Source organism: Lepus europaeus, chromosome 5 (assembly GCF_033115175.1).
Source record: "Lepus europaeus isolate LE1 chromosome 5, mLepTim1.pri, whole genome shotgun sequence".
Taxonomy (NCBI): Eukaryota; Metazoa; Chordata; class Mammalia; order Lagomorpha; family Leporidae; genus Lepus; species Lepus europaeus.
In genome coordinates this window covers 35,284,412-35,304,826 of record NC_084831.1, presented here as the reverse complement: position 1 = coordinate 35,304,826, position 20,415 = coordinate 35,284,412, and the positions used below count along the sequence as shown (strand labels likewise).

Here is a 20,415-nt window from a genome sequence, read left to right as displayed (position 1 = left end):
CTGAGGCCCTGTGGCCTTCTAACGTGGGCCTTGCAGTGTGACCTCACCCAGTGTGACCCCTGACTTCCATCAACCACTCCCCAGGACCCAGAGAAGTGGGGAGTGTCCCCACTGATCACACTGTGCAAGGGTAGCCCAGGGTCTCACTTCCCATGCCACTTCTTCAAGAGTCTATGGCAGATTGGCAGAGCCATAGCTAATGGGGTGTGGGAGGTCTCAGGGGTGGCAATCAGCAGGAGAACTGCCCCACAGGACCTGGGCACTTCCTGAAAGTACCCCCAAGTGTACCCCAATGTGTCAGTATCACTGTTCCACCTCCAGCCTCTGCCCTAGGCTCAGCCAACCTCCCCCTTCAGCTCCCTGTATCCACAGCAGACTCCCTCCTTGAGGTCTGGACCCATGGGCCAGGATTAAGGCAGGTTCTGGGCATTTTGGGAAACTAAAATGCACCAAGATGAGAAAGCCCTCAAAATCAGACCACATGAAAACCTACCACAGACAATGCTGGGGCCACACGGAAGCGACCTGCCGCATTGGGAAGGCTGTCCTGTGGCAGTGCAGAGCAGAACACAGACTGCAAGGTACAGGGGAGAGGCTCCAGCACAGCCATGTTCTCTCCATATAAGGAAGATCATCACGAGTGCATCCCAACAAGGATGCTTCTACAGGAGCGGCAGCAGCCAGCAGAGAGCCCTGCATCTGGACGGCATGCCAGGCTCCTAGGGGCAGAGGCTGGAGCAGGTGTGCCACAAGTGCCCACGGGACAGTACTTGGAAACAGGACAGCTGCACTGGCTGCCCACTGGCCTTCATCTCAATCAGGAGGTTGAGCCAAGGAGAGTGCTGGCTGGGGCAGTGCTCACCAGGCCAGGGCTACCTCTGCATACCGGCCCCAGCTCTAGCAAGGTCGATGTCCTCATTTCAAGCCCATGAAGTCCCTGTGTCATCTTCACAGTGCCTCACAGTCTCATGGCTCCATTCTTAGCTACTTTCCTCTGGACCTCGGGGGGAAACGCCTTGGAAATGTCCAGGACTGCCTGGCGCCCCTTGGCTCCCATTTTTAAAATGAGTCTTGGAGATGTGATTCCAGCCCCGCACAGTGCCCTTGCCAGCTCCTCACCCATCACTCAGGACAGTGGGTGCCCGAGACTCAGCCCGGGAACTCACCTGTCATCATTGGCTCTCTGCAGGGCCCCTCCACGTAGGGAGCACAAACAGCAGTCCTGCCCAAAAGGAGAAGGTGGAAGGTGGTTACCCCTGAGTTGTGAACACACTATCTGTTCTCCCCTCGCTTCCTGTGGGCAACTCTAGGCCCTCATAACCAGAATCCCCTCAGGGTCAAAGTGCACCAAATAAGTATCCCCAAGACTTAACACAGCCCTCATCAGTGTTAACTGTAGGTAACAACAGAAGCAAAGTCACAAGAGATGCTCAGCTCAGACGTAGGCTCTGCCCGCTTCCTGCAGGGGCCGCTACAGGTTCCAGGGGGACAGTGCAGAGAAAACGACAATAGGGCCTGTTCCCTGGCTGCAACCCAATGCTAAGTCCTTTACAGGGGCTGCCAACTCCACAATGGAGCAGATTGGACTTCTAGACTCTCTTCCTACCCTGCCCCAAGTGGACAGCAAGCACTCTGTCTAGAATTCATTCCCATAACACACTCTGACACCACCACGTGCCAGCCCCTACGTGCACTGCAGGGGGTAGAAAGTCCAATGCGAAAGTCTGACCCTGAACATCCATCCTGCAAGTCTCCAGGGCAGCACTTCCAAGTCACCTGGAAGTGTGGGTGCTCACCTCCTCCAGGGCATTGGCTGAACATCGGGAACACATCCAGTCTTCGGAGGCTTTCGCAGGGGGGACCCCATAGCAACCTAATGGCCACCAAAAGGAGCAAATTAAACTCAGAGGTCAGAGACAGAACATGAACTGGCATTGCTTTTCCAGACACCACCTCCCAAAGCTACAACCGAATCTACAGAAACCCCTGGATTCTACAGGGAGCATCCTCAGGGCTCAATCCACAGCATGGCCCAGGGCATGGTGCAAACGCCTAGGACGCAGCGGGGACTGAACCCTCCCTGACGTCTGCCCTGAGCTACTGGGGGTCACAGTGAAAGTCAGTGCACCAGCAGCAAGCTTCCCGGGAACACACAGCAGCCCTCATGGTGCGGAAAGTCTGGACTTCTAGACTCTCTTCCTACCCTGCCCCAAGCGGACAGCAAGCACTACAGGGGGCCAACAGGTGGCAAGGGCTTCCAGCGAGGAGGCCAGGCTCTGGGGCCAGGACAAGGAAGAAAGCGAGTGGCACTCACTGGCGTGGACCCGGACACTACATTTCTTGCAGGAAACGAGAAGGCTGGTGCCGTCCTCCTCTAGGTAAGGGGTAGAAAGGTTGATGTCCGTGCTGCAGCCCGTGGAGGTGAAGCACATTTCTGGAATCAATGGCTTGGTCCTCTGCTTCTGTTGGGCTAACTCGGGTGTGCTTCCGCAGCTCTGGCTGAGGCTTCCAAACTCGACCTGCGGGGAGAGAAGGAGTGCACAGTGCCGTGAACCCCCGCCTGCTCGAGCGCGGGGAGCAGGCTCCGTCCCTGAGAAGACTCTGCCTATGGCTCCCGGGTGCATGGCCATTATCCCAGAGCTACTAATTGAAGTTACCTCTAATGACTCAAATTCAATTTCTCACAGCAGCAACAACAGAGGCCCCTAGGGGACAACTGAGAAGAGGGAGCGAGGTAAGAGGCAACTGGGATTTCAATCTTCCCAAACCACGCGGTAATAAAATGCACTGAGATGTTAGCAGCCCTGAGCGCTGCACCACCCAGGGCGGGTGCTCCCCATGGGCCAGCACCAACCGCCTCTGCCGTCCCAGGTCGCCTGAGCCGCAGCACTATCGCAGAGCTGTGGCCCCTCCAGGAGAACATTATGGCCACATAGTTCCTTCCGGAAGTAAACTGACTGAACTACGCTGGCTCTGCCGCTGGATGGCACCATCACCGTTTCCAGCCTGGCCTGATAGCCCTGTGCCTGTAGCACTCAGGAACGTCTGCCACCCACTTAGCAGATGTGCCGACGGCAACAGCCGGGCCATTCACAGCCATGGCACACAGAGTTCTTTGCTTCTGCTTTTTATCAATGGAAAGAAGTAGTGAGTTGTTCGTCTAAAATGTGTCGGTCTGAGGTTCTAATCTTTGGCAAGCAGGAACCTGGGGCCCTGCCAGGCTCGGCGGTAGTCACACCACATTAATCACCAGAGCAGGACCACTTAGCTACTGGCCACCCAGTGCAGGTCCCAGCTGACACTGAGCTGATCACCTGGCACCTGCTGTGGTGAACGCCTTCTGGGCCCCCTGGAGCTGGACCCAAAGAGACCCGTGACCGGTGATGTCCTCAATGCCTCTAAGTGGAAAGGACACAGCTGAGCTCAGCAACCAGGCTTCTCCGCCCTCCCCCTATTCAGCCCAAGCTCCTTCTGCTACAGGCAACACCCACCGTGGCAGCAGGAAAGAAAGTGGCTGCCGTTAGAGGACCTGGCATGCCGCCCAGCATTCAGACGGCAGTAGTAAAGCCGTCGCAGACTTCCACACTGACTGGCAGGGATAATCACGGGCCAGAGTGAGAACAAAAAGGCAGACTGCTCGGCACATGGTGAAGTCTGTGATTTGTGCGAGTGCCATGGGAGTCCAAGCCACGTCCTCAGCTCCTCTCCCAAGCCTTCGCAGTGAAAACCCGCACTATTAAGGTAACTGCCTGATAAAGGCTGACCCACACACAGCTGGGACGGAGGCTACCAGGGACAGGTAGAGAGCACAGATGAGCCTGGCTTCCCTCCAGCTGCCAGGCCCCAGCCGACCCAGGCGACTACCTGGTGGTAAGTCTGGAAGATCATGCACACGGCGCAGTGAGGGGCCTGCAGGGCCATGGTCTCGTTGAATTCCTTTTCCGCCTCAAAGTTGGGGGGCCGATTCTGCCACAGCTGGCTCAGGGGCTTGGCCCAGGCCTCTGTCTCCTCGGCCTCCTCCTCAGTGGTCATCTGCTCAGAGGTCTCTGCAGGAGGAAGCGGAAACACGAGTCGGCACCAGCCCTGCACGTCTGGGGCTCTCCCTGGAGCCCCAGAGCGCAGGTGAGCTCAGCCAGGCCTCCAGGGCCCGAGTAAACTGATGAGTCCTGAGGGTCGTCAACAGGCTCCTCCGTACCCCGGGTGATGGGGCCCCCCCTTGCTCTGGCCACACTGGCTCATGGCCTCCACCCTGCCTCTCTCTGACCCAGCTCAGCCTGCACAGCTGGCCCTCAGCAGGCACAGCGGAGGGAGAGAGGGCTACCTTGCCAGAAACCACGCTGTCTGTTGCGGCAAAATGTGAGCACAGCAAGGCCTGTAGCTCTCAGGACTTTCCCTTTACTTGCGCCAAAGGGAAACAAGGAAGGAAAATGGCACAACCGGGACCTGGGTCAGGACTTCCCAACTCCACTGGGCTCTGCCTCAGGAGAAGGCAGAAGCACGTACATGTCTGAGGTGAATCCCTCCCAGTCATGTGGTGCAACGCTGAGTCAAGACCACAGTCAGACCTATGACAGCTTGCGAGCGGCATCCAGCCCACTCATGGAGCTAAGAATCGTGGTTGTATTTTTAAAGGACCAGTATCAAAAAAAGAGAGGCCAGTGAGCTCCGGAAAGCCTACAATATCTGCTCCCCAGGTCTTCCCAGACCCCTGCTCCTACAAGACAAACCTGAGTCTTTCGGGTACTCAAGCCATCAGGCCCAAATCACCAATGGGGAAGAAGAATTCCCCTGCAGGCACCTCCCCAGAAGAAAGGGGCTTAAGGCCCAATGGAAAACAAGACATAAGTGACAAAGGTGCCCGCGTTCTGGTTCCCCCTAAATCGGTGAGACTGGGGCACAGCCCACCAGCAGATAAGAGATCAAGCAGGGGAAGTCACAATAATTCTGAAGGCTGCAAGTGAGGAGGACAATCTTTGGTACAAGCAGAAGCAAGTATCAACCAACACTGGTGCCCAACTTGTTTCTTCAGGTGCTCCCTAGTGTGAGGAAGGAATAAGAAGCCACAGCTGCCAAGTGCACACTTCAGCAGGTGTGACCAAGACCAGCCCAGCCCGTAAGCAATCCCAAAGGATCACTGCATCTGGCTGCGTGGGGGCCTCGGTATCCCCAGCGACAAGGCTGCCCAATGACTTCACGTCCTCCAGATAGAAGCACTTTCCAAGAGGCCTTGAGGTCTAGGCGATAGCCCAGGGAAAGCTCTGCTGGGCAGGCTTGTGGCACATGCTTGTCACCTCTGGTAAGTCCCGCTCAGTGGAGATGAGTCCTATACTCCACTTCCTCAGTCAGGTTTCACCTAAAGGGAACTGGCAGCTGCCACTGTGTGTGGCCTTGGTGAAAGCTACTGTGGCCTAAGGTGGCCGATGCAGACAATTAAAACCCACCCCTGGGCCGGCGCCATGGCTCACTAGGCTAATCATCCACCTTGCGGCGCCGGACACCGGGTTCTAGTCCCGGTCAGGGCAACGGATTCTATCCCAGTTGCTCCTCTTCCAGGCCAGCTCTCTGCTGTGGCCCAGGAGTGCAGTGGAGGATGGCCCAAGTCCTTGGGCCCCGCACCCCAAGGGAGACCAGGAGAAGCACCTGGCCCCTGCCTTCGGATCAGCGCGGTGCGCCGGCCGCAGCACACCGGCCGCGGCAGCCATTGGAGGGTGAACCAACGGTAAAGGAAGAGCTTTCTGTCTCTCTCACTGTCCATTCTGCCTGTTAAAAAAATAATAATAGCCGACGCCGCGGCTCACTAGGCTAATCCTCCGCCTTGCGGCGCTGGCACACCAGGTTCTAGTCCCGGTCGGGGCGCCGGTTCTGCCCTGGCTGCCCCTCTTCCAGACCAGCTCTCTGCTGTGGCCAGGGAGTGCAGTGGAGGATGGCTCAAGTGCTTGGGCCCTGCACCCCATGGGAGACCAGGCTAGGCACCTGGCTCCTGCCATCGGATCAGCGCGGTGCGCCGGCCGCGGCAGCCATTGGAGGGTGAACCAACGGCAAAAGGAAGACCTTTCTCTCTGTCTCTCTCACTGTCCACTCTGCCTGTCAAAATAATAATAATAATAATAATAATAATAAAAATAAATAAAACCCACCCCTGAAAGCCCCCATTGCTTGGGTCCAGGCAGGAGCCTTAGTACCCAAACCCCAGCACAGACTGTTTTCTTTATCTTGGCCAAACCCAGAGTGACCAAATGGGAAGAAGGAGGAGAAACAGACAGGCTCACAATCACAATTAAAAACCTAACACACTGACATCTGTTCCATTCACAGAGCCAAATGTGGCCAAAGATCATTTCTATTCATTTGTGGCTATTGAATGATGAGGGAAAATGTGCATTTATGGTAAGTGAAAATTAATAAGAATCAAATTTTACAGTTCACATAACTAAGATTTCACTGAGGTGTACAATTACAGTTCAATGTGTATATTTCACTGAATACATTATGCTTCAATTGAAAAAAAAAAAAAAAAAAAAGACAAGGGGCCAATGTGTGGCACAGCAGGTGAGGCCAACACCAGTGACACCAGCATCTGACATCAGACCATTGGCTGGAGTCCCTGCCACTCCACTCTTGATCCAGATTGCTGCTAATGTGCCTGGGAAAGCAGCGGAACATGGCTGCTCTGAGACGGAGTTCCTGGCTCCTAGCTTTGGTGTAGACCAACCCTGGCTGTTATGGCCATTTGGGGAATGAAACAGAGAATGACAAATCTCTTTCTCCAACTTTCAAATAATAAATTCTTTTTTAAAATAAGACATTATTTAAAAACATAAATAAATACATATATGAGCATTATGTATGTATGTCTAGAAAAGTCAGGAAGATAGCACATTACAATGTTCACAATGTCCATCTTTGAGGGGTAGGCATATGGGTTATTTTGTTCTCTTCACTTTTTCTGCTTCTCTGGTTTTCTACAACTCATATTGCTTTTAAAGCATTGGGGGAGAAATCACAAAACAAGGCTGCTACTACCCAGAGTCCCTACTGCTCCCACGTGGGCTACAGCAAGAACACAGAGGACTTCCTCAGACCTGACCTGGGGTCCGGCCACACAAAAACTACAGGAGCTCAAGGGATGTTGCCGTCCCCCAGCTTAGCACTATCCATCTGCCAAGGAGACCAGCAGACACAGGGCAGCGACGTGAGAGGGAGGAGAGGACAGGAAGGGAACGGGCTGGCACTAGTCAGAGTAACAAGCACCCAGCCTCTGCTTGCCCTGAGGGTCCAGGGTCCTCAGCAGTCACCTCACTGGTCTGTGGGCTGAGTCTGCTCTCAGTGGTGTCAACCACACATGTCTGGTTCTCCTTGCCTGCTCCCATCTTTCTCCCTCACAGGCTCCCCTCCCCTTTCTCTGTCCACCTACCCCCAGACTCTATGCAACCCCCTGTGTCCTCCCCATGAGTGACACAATGATATCAAATACCCGCTCTGTTAACACCCACAGACACCGAACTTGGGTTTCCAAAACCCAACCTAAGCTACAAACCAGAGAAGCATTCAGCTCACCCTTCTCACTTCCCATGGCCATTCACTAAACCCAGCTGACTTTCCCTTCCCAATCTTTTCACTACATTCCCTTCCTGCTCCCTAAAACCACCACCCCAGTTCAGACCTTCCTATCTGATGGAGACCATCACAAAGCCCAACAATCATCTCAAAGTTATCACCAGACACATTCTTTCCAATGTCAACCTGACCATGTCATTCCTCTGCTTAGAACCCCCCAGTGGTGGACAAGTTAAGCCACTGTGACCCAGCAGGTTAAGCCACCACCAGGGATGCCCACATCTTATATTGAAATGCTGGTTCAAGTTGTGACTCCTCTCTTCTGATCCAGCTTCCTGCTAATGCATCCTGGGAGGCAGCAGATGATGGCTATAAAGTACTTGGGCCCCAGTCACCCAAGTGGGAGACCCGAATGGAGTTGCAGCAGGCTCTTGGGTTCAGCCCTGGCTCCTAGCCTGGCTATTGCAGGCATCTGGGGAGTAAACCAGTAGATGGATGATCTCTTTTTCTTTCTCTCTTTCTTTCTCTCTCTCTCTCTCTCTCAGCCTTTCACATAGGTAAAAATAAATAAATTTTTAAAAAGAAAGAAAGAAAATATCTCAATGGCTCCTGAATGCCTGTGAGAAAAGGCCATCAGTCTGGCTTCAGATGTGCAACTGTCTACGACTGGCCTCACCCCACCTCACTCAATCACTCCCTGGCCTTCCCTCTAACCCAGCCACACTGAGCTACCACAGGTTTTCTGTAGGTGCCTTCCTGTTTCTCTCCATGGACACTCAGGCTGACCACTCAGCCTGGATTCACATCTCTTCCTCCTTTAGATCTGTTTACCTGTCAGTTGCCCCCCTCCCCCCCACCACCACATAAGCTTCTTGAGAGCAAGGATAAACATATCTTGGCTATCTTTGCATCCACACATCCAGCACAGGGCTTGGCATCATGGACAGAATTTGCTATCTCTCCTAAAAAACCAGACTTGTACCTCCCAGGAGAAGAAAGGAAAGAACCTACATGCAATTATCCCATATTGGTACATTGAGACACTCAAACCCATAATGCATCTGATTAGACACAGGAGGAAGCACCGTCCTCTGTAGGGAGTGTCTGGGAGAATGGCTAAGCCAGGCCCACCCTCCTCCCTGCCCGCAGCAAGTCCTAATGCAGTGAGCAGCCTTCCTCCTAGTGAAGAGAGGACAACACTCACCATCGTCACTGACGCACTCCTGCAGCACAAGCGGGTGATGGCGGGGGAGCTTGCTCAGGGGCTGGCGGCGACCCTTGGACTTCTTGCTCTCCTCCAGAGAAAACATGTATTCATCTGCAACCTAGATAAACCAGAAGAAATCAGATTATGTCTTTTCTCTGCTGATACACAGCATAAGTTAGCCTTATAATGAAAGCCAAAGGAGAAGGGTACAAAGAAACACTAAGAAATATGAAACCAGGCCGGCGCCGTGGCTTACTTGGTTAATCCTCTGCCTACAGCACCGGCATCCCATATGGGCGCCGGGTTCTAGCCCCATTGCTCCTCTTCCAGTCCAGCTCTCTGGACTGGAAAATTAATGCCCCGGGAGGGCAGCAGAGGATGGCCCAAGTGCTTGGGCCCCTATACCCGCATGGGAGACCAGGAAGAGGCACCTGCTCCTGGCTTTGGATTGGCCATAGCGTCCATTTGGGGAGTGAACCAATGGAAGAAAGACCTTTCTCTCTGTCTCTCTCTCTCTAACTCTGTCAAATTAAAAAAAAAAGGAAATACAAAACCAAACACAGAAAACACCTCTCAGAAAAAATCCAAATGGCAGTACCATGCAAACTAATCAAAATCATGATTACACAAATTTTAGGGCTGGCATTGTGATGCAGGTTACGCCATTGCTCGCAATGTCAGCATCCCATATGGCAATTGTAATTTTAACCCCGGTGTTCTGCTTCTGACCCAGCTCCCTACTAATGTGCCTGGGAAAGCAGCAGATGATGGCCCAAGTACCTAGGTTCCTGCCACTCACATAGGAGGCCCAGATGGAGTTCCACGCCCCTGGCTTCAGCCTGGCCCAGTCCCCAACTATTGTGGCCATTTGGAATCAGTGGATGGAAGATCTCTCTCCCTCCTCTCTTTCCCTCTCTTTTTCTTATTCTGTCATTCTGCCTTTTAATCTTTTTTTAAAATGTGTCTAATAAATGTGGTTCCTAGCCTTCTCAGCAGCAGCCTAAAACAAATGTAACAAAAATAAACCCATCCCAGCTTAAAAGGAGCACCACGCCCCACCCCTTCATCCCACTGCCACAAGCCTGCATCTGAGAGCCCCAGAACAGCAAGAGTGTCCCTTTCCAGGGCTTGTTACAACACACCAGACAAAGGACATCCAAAGGGAAGAGAAGCAACTGACCCATTAAAAGTAGAACAGGCCAGCTTTTCATGCACTGTGGAGACCTGGACCCTAGCTGATACTGCTACTCCACCACTTAGCTTCCTCTGCACCAGGAAAAACAGCAGCCAGGATGGAGAGTACATCTATAATGCTGGCTTAGGGGCGAAGGGAAGGCTGATTTCACACTGCATTAACATAATGCCAGAGCAAACATAATTAAGCCTAAGATGTACACGACTAACTCAGTAACACGATGTACGTAACTTTCTAATCAACACACTGAAAACTTGGCTATACTGACAGTGGGAAACTCAGGGCTAGCAAAGCCCATTATGTGAGGAAATGAGGCCTGGAGGAGGGCCACTTTGCAATGGTGACAAAAATTAATGCCTTAGCTTGCCCCAGGGAAGTGGCAGCACAGTGGTGCCACTTCAGAGAAGACTCCCTGGGCCTACAGACTCCACAGAACCCCACCTGGACTGTCACGAGAAAACAAATTCTGAGCAGGCCACACGCAGGCAGAATAGAGCATGCTCCTCCAAATGTAAATATTACCCACAGGTTTCAGGATCCATTTGCCCACTGAGCACCTACTGTGGGCAAAGTTGCCCAGGAGAGGAAGGTACAGAGAAGTGCTGGCAAGGATGGGATCCAGGAACGCTGCCACAGTAGTGTGGAATGATGACGTCAAGGACCTTTTACCACTGGTCCACATGAAGACTGAACACAGATTTTATTCAAACAAGCACTGCACTGCACTGCTGTCTAAACCAGTGGTTTTCAGAATGGCCTTCAGGATAGTACTCCAGGAGCCTCCATCAGAGAAGAGGAAGGGCTCTGGGTGCACCCTCCTCTCCAACAAGAACAGCTCTGTTTTTCACTGACATTTGTTAAAGGAGTTAGGATTTCGCCTAAAGAAAGGGTTCCTTGGAGAAAACAAAATGGAAATCCCATATTTGCCAAACTTTTTGGATAGCATTATCATGTAAATAATAATTTAGGAGTCTGCCCCTAACGTATGTATACCTACTAATAATAAACCATATATACTAATGCTGTTTTACACACTTTAAACAGACTGTCGGGGGTTGGCGCCGTGGCTCACTTGGCTAATCCTCCACCTGCAGCGCCGGCATCCCATATGGGTGCCGAGTTCTAGCCCCAGTTGCTCCTCTTCCAGTCCAGCTCTCTGTTGTGGCCTGGGAGGGCAGTGGAGGATGGCCCAAGTGCTTGGGCCCTGCACCAGCATGGGAGACCAGGAAGAAGCACCTGGCTCCTGGCTTCAGATCGGCACACCACTGGCCGTAGTGGCCATTTGCGGGGGTTGAACCAACAGAAGGAAGACCTTTCTCTCTGTCTCTCTATCTCACTATCTAACTCTATCTGTCAAATAAAAAAAAAGAACAGACTGTCGGGACAGGCATCTGGCCTGGTGGTTAAGATGCCTGCTTGGGGTACTTGCATCCTTCTATCAGAGTCCTGGGCTGAACTCTGCTTCTGATTCCAGTTCCCTGCTGACACACAGCTTGTGAGGCAGCAGGTGATGGCTCATGTAGCTAAGGTCTCTACCACTCACATGGAAGAGCTACACTGAAGTCCCAGCCCCAGGCTTCAGCCTGGCTCAGCAGTGGCTGTTACAGGCCTTTGGGGATTGAACCAGCAGATAGGAGCTCATTCTCTTATCAAAACCTAGGCTGCATAAAAAGATCAAATTAAAGTTTTTTATTTCATCCCTGTACCACAATAATCGTCCTGTACTCCCACACCTAGACAACAAGCCGAGTAAGAAGAAAAGGGATGGGAACAGAGGAGCCATGGAGGAAGGGATTTCTGGCCTGCATCACCCAGGTGAGACATTTGTGAGGACTGTGCACACAAAGGGATGACGACCCACCACATCACACATGCCTGTGTGGCACACACAGCACAGGTCTATGGGCCCCTCATTTGGAAATGGCCAGGGGTGGTGAGAAACCCAGGCCAGGGGTTCAGAAACGATGCAGGAGCAAGAGCTGCAGACTTGGGAATGCTCTGGAGCATCGGGTTCAGAATTAAAGCTGTGGGAGGAAGATGAGTTGACCGAATACCAAGCCTTCCAGAACAGAAAGAAGACAAGACAGAAAAGGAGGAAGTTCACGGGGCTGGTGCTGTGGCACAGCAGGTTAAAGCCCCAACCTGCAACACTGGCATCCCATATGGGCACCAGTTCGAGTTCTGGCTGCTCCTTTTCCAATCCAGCTCTCTGCTATGGTCTGGAAAAGCAGTAGAATATGGCCCAAGTCCTTGGGCCCCTGCACCTGCATGGGAGACCCAGAAAAAGCTCCTGGCTCCTGGCTTCGGATCAGCTCAGCTCTGGCCATTGCAGTCATTTGGGGAATGAACCAGCAGAATGGAAGATGTCTCTCTCTCTCGCTCACTCACGCTCTACCTTTCTCTGTAACTCTTTCAAATAAACAAAATAATTATTTTTTTTTTTTTAAAAGGAGGTTCGGAAGCACACAGTTCAAAGGTATACTAGAAAGCCAAGGAGGGAATGGCATGCAGGAGAGCCACAGGGAGGAAGAACACTGACAAGCTGAGCAGGGAGTGACCAGAGGACTTCTGTCAAGCTAAGTTCTGGTAGGAAGAATGAGGAAGGAGGGAGTGAACACATCAGACTACGTTTGAGATGACCAAGGGAAGAAATGAGATCATAGTTAGGTTAGACAATGTCCTCTAATATTGTATTTAAGATAGGGGCTACTTACAGGCAAAGAGGAAAGAAGCTTATGACAGGGAGATATCAGAATATGTGGTAGACAGAATAATCGTCTCCCAAAGATGTCCCTGTCCTAATCCCTGTGAATACATTATGCTAACATGACAAAGGAGAATTAAGGCACCTAATCAGATGACCTCAACACAGGGAGATTATCCTGGATTATCCGAGTGGGCCCATGCAATCACAAGGGTGCTCAGTGAGGGTTGAGGAAAGCAGGAGAGCATCTGAGCACCGTGAGGCAGGGAAGCCCTTGCTGGCTGCGGCTGCCTTTGAAGGAGTGAGTGTGTCCTGCAGGGAACAGACTCTGACCCCAAGAGCCGACAAGGAACCACCCAGCCCTGCTGACACTGCAACCGTAGCACAGTGAGACCCATCTCAGACGCTGGAACTAACAAACCCTAAGATAATAAATCTGAGTTGTGTTCAAACAAGTTTGAAGTAACTTGTTATAGAAGCAAATACAAAACTAATACAGGGTAGGAAGTGGGGACAGATCATTCTATACATCCAATACAGAGGAGGCAAGGGGTTAAGTGCAGCTTCTGGGATGGAAGAGCACGCCTTTACCCACTGTTATTGACATTGCCTGTTGCTTGGGCAATGCAGACAGGAGTGAGACGTGATCTCTAACCTCACGGAGTTTATCCCCAAGCCAGGAGCCCTGATGTCCAAGTCACCCTCCTTGCAGAGCTGCCTTTCCCCGGGGACATGTTTTTATCTCTAAATTCCCTCAGAATATAAGAGAGCTGGCTAAGCCCAGGTTCAACCAAGCAGCTTTGTGTCTGGCCAAGTAGCAATCCCAACCCCCACACCATACCCCACCCTGCAAAATGGGGATAACGGACCCAGCCCCAAAGGGTTCTTCATGAAAATGGAATGGATAAACAGGAGAGTGTCCCAGGCCTGTGCCTTCAGAGAGCTGCAGCTCCAGGTTCTGCTTGACCCCTTGACCCCACGGTCAAGGTCAGTGCTCCTGAAGGGACTTATTCTGTGAAGTGTTTTCTCCTCTTGCTGGAACCCACTTTTCTATGAAGTGCATATGCAGCTGATCCCTCATTGTGGCCTGGTTTGTAGTCAAACAGAAAGCTGCAGCCTGCTGCTTCTGCTTCAGTTAGCCAGGGTGCCTCCCCCAAAGGCTGCAGTTCACCAGGCTGCCCTAGAAAAGACCCTGGACAGGCTGAAGGCTGAACAGCAAGCAGCTTGAATTATAGCTTGGGGGATCTTCAAGTCGGGATTGGGGAAGGAACACAAGGGTGCTCTCGGGAACTGAGCTGTTACCAAATACAGACACAGCGTTATCAGAGCTCTCCAGAGAGCAGAGTGATTCAGCTTCAGCCTCCAAGCCTTGACTAGCAGTCCTCATCCACCCATTTAAGCTTGATGTTGGCTTCCTGCTGGAAAAAAACCTGCCCTTCCAGCCACTCACTGTACGTTGACAGAGGGCCCGAGGGTCAAGCCCTGAGCACTAGGCTGGTGCCAGAAACAAGGATGAAGGTAGTATCACATAGCAGCCCATGACAACTACAGGTCCTGACTGCATCCTCCAGTAACCCTCCCGAGGCCCCTTCCAGTCCCACAGGCCTGAAACAAATGAAACCACTGCAGGGGCCGGCACTGTGGCCTAGTGGGTTAAAGCCCTGGCCTGAAGTACAGGCATCCCATATGGGCGCCGGTTCTAGTCCTGGCTGCTCCTCTTCCGATCCAGCTCTCTGCTATGGCCTGGGAAAGCAGTAGAAGGTGGCCCAAGTCCTTGGGCCCCTGCACCCACATGGGAGACCTGGACGAAGCTCCTGGCTCCTGGCTTCGGATTGGCACAGCCCCAGGCGTTGCAGCCATCTGGGGAGTGAACCAGCAGATGGAAGACCTCTCTCTGTCTCTACCTCTCTCTGTTACTCTGTCTTTCAAATAAATAAAAGAAATATTTAAAAGGAAAAAAGAGAGAGACCACTGCAGACCCCAAACGCTTCGACCTTGGCGTGAGCATTTCCATTCAGCACTCTTCTCCCAGATTCTTGCTCCAATTTCACCTGATCCTATTAACCTCCAGTCTGCCTAAAAGTTTCCTTCTCCAGTGCTGTCCTGAACTCCTCACCCACCACTAGGCTGAGCAGCTAACTTCCTCACAACACTTAGCATGAAGTACTGGAAACACCTGCTCCTGGGCCTGCTCTTCTTGACTGTGAGCTCCTTGAAGGCACAGTCCTGGCCCAGGGAGGCAAGGGCATAAATGACTACCAAGCAGAGCAAGGGGACAGAGCAGCCAAAACATTTTTAGGGGACTATAAGAAATTCAGTCCAGCCAGCCCAGGCTGGGGGTGGATGGATGGCTTGTGATGGAGAACAGAAGGGTATTTATTACCCCCTGGGTACAGCTGAGAAGCACAGGCAGAAATGAGGAGGAGCCAGGAAGGTACTTCTGGTTCTTTGTAAGGAGTTGAATAACAGATACTTCCCCTGCCCCCTTACTTCTACCTATTGGCCTTTCTCCCCACTTTGTGGACATCAGTGCACTTTTCTGGAAGGCGCTGCCTTGTGCAGAGAGAGTACATGCTGGTCAGCTCCCACACCGCATGGAAGCAGAATAGGAGGGGCTTTGTCTCTATGAGGGGTCTGGGGACATCCGAGACTGCCAGTGACTAGGCAGGTAATCTGTCTGATAGTGAGCAAATGAGTGGCGGGGCCAACTGGCCACAGGTTAAAAGCCACTTTCTTCCATCATTTTAACTGCTAATAAAGTGACATATGCCTAATCCTCATATCCATCATGTAACTGGCTCCAGATCTCAGAGGAAAAGAGATGGCTGTTATTTATTGGCTCCCTGCATCTTCTCCCTAAAAAAGCCCACAAAAAGCTTGGCTCTGGCATAAGATGAAGTTCGCAGTCATACAAATACAAACTGAGCAATGCATACCAAGTATTTAGCATAGAGTAAGTCTTTGCTACTTTGTAGCTGGTTTTGTGCTCATGGTTGTAACTTGAAGCAAAAAAGCCAGGACATAGCAGAAGGCCAGTGTGATCTGCACAGCAACAACAAGCAATTCAAGGCTTTGTGAAGGCGGCCACTGGGTATAAGGCAACTTGGGTTTCAGAGCTGAAAACCTCACTCTTTTGGAAGCTGCCTTAAGACAGCAGAGTGGCAATCAGAGGCAATGAGAAGGAAACATAGTGGTTATCTATTCACTGGCTGACAACCACCACAACACAGAGCAAAGTACATCTACCTGGGAAAAAGGAAGTCTCAGAAATGGAGCCCTGAGACCCAGAGAAGGCAGAGAGGATCAAAGACAAGGGGGCAAAGCAACCATGACAAGAGGCTGGCAACACCAGGGAAATCTGATGGACAGCGTCAGTGCTTCAGCCTAACAAAATATGAAGGAAACAGGCCACGTGTTAATGACTAGACAGAGTATAAGTATCTGTGGGGACCTTGTGATGGTATTCTAGTTGTACATGAAAGTTTTCAGGTGCTGGAGCTGTGGCATAGCCGGCAAAATGGCTGCCTGCAGTAGGCATTCCATATGGGTGCCAGCTCGAGTCCCCACTGCTCCACTGCCAATCCAGCTCCTTGCTAATGCGCCTGGGAAAGCAATGAAGATGACCCAAGTACTTGGGGCCCTTCACCCATGTGGGAGACATGGAAGAAGCTCCTGGCTCCTGGCTTCGTATCAGATCAGCTCTGGTAGTTGCAGCTATTTGGGAAGTAAATCAGTTCATGGAACACTGATTTCTCTCTCTCTCTCTCTCTCTCTCTCTCTCTCTGCCTTTCAAATAAAATAATCTTTTAAAAAAAAAAAAAAAAGTTTTCCTAAGAAAAACTTCCAAGGGACCAGTGCTGTGGCACAATGGGTTATGCCATCCCATTCAGGTGCCAGTTCAACTCCCAGCTGCTCTACTTGTGATCCAGCTCCCTGTTACTGCACCTGGGAAAGCAGAGGAGGATGCCCCAAGTCCTTTGGCCCCCACACCCACATGGGAGACCTGGATGAAACTCCTGACTCCTGGCTTTGGCTTGGCCCAGCCCCGGTCATTGCAGCCATTTGGGCTGTGAATCAGCAGATGGAAGATCTCTGTATCTCTCCCTGTGTTTCTTTCCCTTTCAAATAAATAAATTAAATCTTCATAAAAACAAACAACAAAACTTCCAAGAGAGAAATGTCTACAAAATAGAGGTTTGGGAATGAGGAATCCAGAGGACCTGCTGTGCTGGCACTGGTGAGCCACCACCTCTTGCAAAAGGCTGCCCTTGACCCAAACAAGCTGCAAGACTGGGAAGGAAGAGCAGACCTGGAGCAGTGTGGGTCCAGCCGCACGCATACCCAACAGGGCTCTACCATATCCCACTCAGAGTGGCAGACCCACCAAGAGCTATCTTGCACAAAACAAAGAGGGAACAGCTTTTGGTGACAATGTTGTGTTCCAGGAGGCAGCCTGAACAAACATGTTGAGCAGTGACAGCTCTGGGAACTCATCTTGGTCTCCAGAAGGACACTCTTGGAGTAGTCTACTGGGAGTCTACGGGGCAGACAAGATTTGCAGGGAAAAACCTTGACTTTTAGGGTAAGAAAGGTTAATTCCTTTCAAACCCCCAGTGTCTGAGCCACCTCTGCCATTCTACCCTGTGCCCCACGGTGTGTGAGGATCTGCCACTATCACTGAGGCTGCGGCAGTACAATTCTCCCCATCAACAGTCACACAGAGAAGAGTAAAGGAACGCTTGGCAAAGAGTAAGCCAGAGGAGTGGATGCACCAGGCTCTGTTCAATACAAACAGGGCATGCTGAAGGCCCTGACTGCGGGTCTCCCAGGCACTCCTTGGCCTGCAGCACTTCCTCCCCCAGGCCCACTGCCCCCACACAGGGTTTCCCTGCTTCCGGGCAGCTCCCTCCCACAGCGCTGCCTGGGGTCCGTACCTCTGCCAGCTCCCGCTCACTGAAACTCCGGGCGGCGCCACCTTTCTTCCTCACGCACGGCTCCACCCCAGTGGTCCTGCCGTCCCCTTTGGCATAGCTGTGCACAGTGAGAACCCCTGTCTGCCCTTGGGACTGGCAGGAGAGAGGCTCACTGGTCTCCGAATCGGAAGAAATAGAATCACGCGAAGAACCGGAGCCCAGGCTAGAAGACGGTTTCTTTTTGGAACCCGTGAAGACCAGGCGGTCCCCTATGGAAGCAGGATTCACAGACAGGTCCAAGGCCGCTGCTTCTTGGTCCTCATCCTCATCCTCTTCCTCCAGCTTGACGTTTTTGAGCTCTTCAAATTTGACTTCAGTGGAATCCGAGTAATCTGAAACATACACACACACACACACACACACATCAGATGGCGCCCAGCTCCCCTTGTAAGCAACGCACCAGGCGCAGGGGCTGGCAGTGGGCCCTGGCTTCCAATCCTGTCTCTGTCGCTTACAGGGTCCCAGTGTGATGTGGGGTGACTGTGCAGCCTGGCGGGGCCTCCATTTCTCCCTCTGTAGGGAGGAACCCGTCACTGAGAGTCCTGCATCCAGATAGGGTACATAGGACGTCACACAGCAGATACTCAGTAAGTAGCAGCTGCCCCTGCCTCAGAAAACCCCTGTAGCAAGTGCAGGCGGAGCTCAGCAGAGACCTGACCACCTCAAACTAGGGAACACACTGAAGGGAAGCCAGGCCTGCCTGAGGGTCATTGCCACTGGTGCTACTGGCTGTCGGCAGACCTGCTTGGCTTCGTCCCCGGAGATTCCTCAAGTCTCTCTCTACACTCCATCCTGGTGACTGCTCTAACACAGCCGACCACATCACCCTTCTCCCAAAGCACACGTGGCCCCTCAGGCCTCCAAGTGAACCGACCCTGCAATGGCAGGCATCCTGACCTGATCTTCACACGCTGTGTGCCTGGATCAAATCACCACTCTGGCCCACCAGCATGGGCAGTTATTACATGATAATTCTTATCTCCAAAAATGAGTAAAATGAAATGGCAGGCGGCCCTGCATCCCCTTACCCTGCTTCCTCGGCTCTACTTCGTGCTGTCAACCGTCTTCACCATCCCCACCCCTCGCATGCAAATCACCACAGATCACTGCAGACCCACAAGGGGCTCCTGCTGGTACCCATCTGCCCGCTTTGCCCAGCTCCTGCTCTCGGGCGGCTCCTCTCCTCCCCCATCTCTCTTCGGAAGAGTCACCTTCACCCAAAGTTTTCCTGACCTTTCACCAGCAGTGGTGTGAGCCTTTCCCCAGACACCCAGGAGGCTTTGCAGGTCCCTAACCTGAGCCTTCCTCCCACTCTAAGCACGCCACCTGCTCACGTACCCGCCTCTCCCCTTTGTATGTCCAACCCTGCACTCAGCAGGGCCTAGAACACAGATGGGCAACAGTGAGGGCTGTGGAACGCACTCCGCTGGTGACTCACCTGGGAAGGTCAGACCATCCTCCACCTGCCGCACAGAGCTGTGGGTGGGCCTCACCGGGGCGAGGGCAGCCTGGCACTCTGTCATCTCGTACTGGCCGGAGCTCAGCTCCTCCTTGGGGAAGAGCTCGCTCTGACTCACCTCCTGTGGTATTTCAAGACAAACTCGGTGCCGCTTTGTCCCTATACGGTGCTTGGCCAGGCTGCAAGGAGAAGGCAGACCCTTAAGAGCCCACATACCCATCCACTTACACAACCACATCCACACACAGCCAAAATGAATGGGTAACGCCAGCCAGGCGAATCTCAGGGCCACCTAGTATGCGTGTGACCCGAGACAAAACGTTTCACTTCTCTCAGCTTCTTGTACCATCTAGAAAACGGGATCCCCACCCACCTCGCACACTGCCTGGGAGGAGCTGGAAGAAGTGTGCAGAGTCCCTGGTCTAGACAGGTTCCCAGTCAGTGCTCCTCTCTCTTTCCCACATGGCCAAGGATAAACTCTGCTCAGAGCCCAGGTCCCTCAGCCCAGCACAGGACGACACAGACAGACATCAATCACAGGATCCTTCTGCCCCTGTGAGTCTCATGCCTGCCACCACGCACTCAGCCGGGACAGTGGGAAGACCTGACTTGCCTGCCATGGAGAGTGCCCTACCCTCCTGTCCTGCATCATATGGGACAGGCAGACTGCAGGCCTCCTACAGGTACTCCCGTTCCTGGCTCAGGGCCACAAGGAAACCCTGGCCCTGAGATTTCCAGAGCCTGCATGGAGAAGCAAACTCCCTCGGCTGTGGCTGACACCCAACTTAGAAACGGCCTCTTGGTGGCCATGAGGACTGTCCAGACATCGCTGCCCCAAAGCACGGCTCGGTTACCTCCTCTTCAGATCTCCCTCCTCTCCGTCCTCCAGCCCTTCCATGTCCTCCTCCAGGCACTCCTCCGGCTGCCCAGCTCTTGGGGGCAGTTCACTCTCCTTCAGAAACTCAGCTGCCTCTGGCGTGGGCAGAGTGTGGTCGATGACAGTGCTATCCTTCCCAGCCTTCCAGAGTTTGTACCTTTCCGGCTGGAACTTCCTCACAAACACATCCATGGAGATTTTCACCATGTCCTTTCTGCAGGAGCACTGTCGCAGGGAGCCAGGAGAGCTCAGTGAGCGCACCTGCACTGCTGCCGCCTCGGCCCTGGGCCCGCCTCCCACCCCCCACCCCCTCTTCCCTCGGAGTGGAAAAAAGCACAGGAAGGTTTAAAAGCAAACTGTTTGGGCCCACAGACTGAGGGCAGTGTCCTTGGACTTAGGACCCAGGATGGTCAACTTTCACCTGCCCTTGGCCATCTCCTCGA

At 52.7% G+C, this 20,415-nt stretch overlaps 1 protein-coding gene across 2 annotated transcripts in view; it reads right to left on the bottom strand.

The window, feature by feature from the left end:
• KDM4A (lysine demethylase 4A) overlaps positions 1-20,415 on the bottom strand; it is a 44,621-nt gene that overhangs the window by 10,656 nt on the left and 13,550 nt on the right. For both annotated transcript variants that reach the window (XM_062191121.1, XM_062191122.1), the window contains exons 9-16: positions 19,950-20,197; positions 19,075-19,274; positions 17,598-17,968; positions 8,762-8,882; positions 3,865-4,046; positions 2,315-2,519; positions 1,797-1,873; positions 1,167-1,222 (exon numbers count right to left, since the gene is read on the bottom strand). In XM_062191121.1, the coding sequence (XP_062047105.1) occupies positions 1,167-1,222; positions 1,797-1,873; positions 2,315-2,519; positions 3,865-4,046; positions 8,762-8,882; positions 17,598-17,968; positions 19,075-19,274; positions 19,950-20,197 (1,460 nt within the window). The remainder of the gene's footprint in view (positions 1-1,166; positions 1,223-1,796; positions 1,874-2,314; positions 2,520-3,864; positions 4,047-8,761; positions 8,883-17,597; positions 17,969-19,074; positions 19,275-19,949; positions 20,198-20,415) is intronic.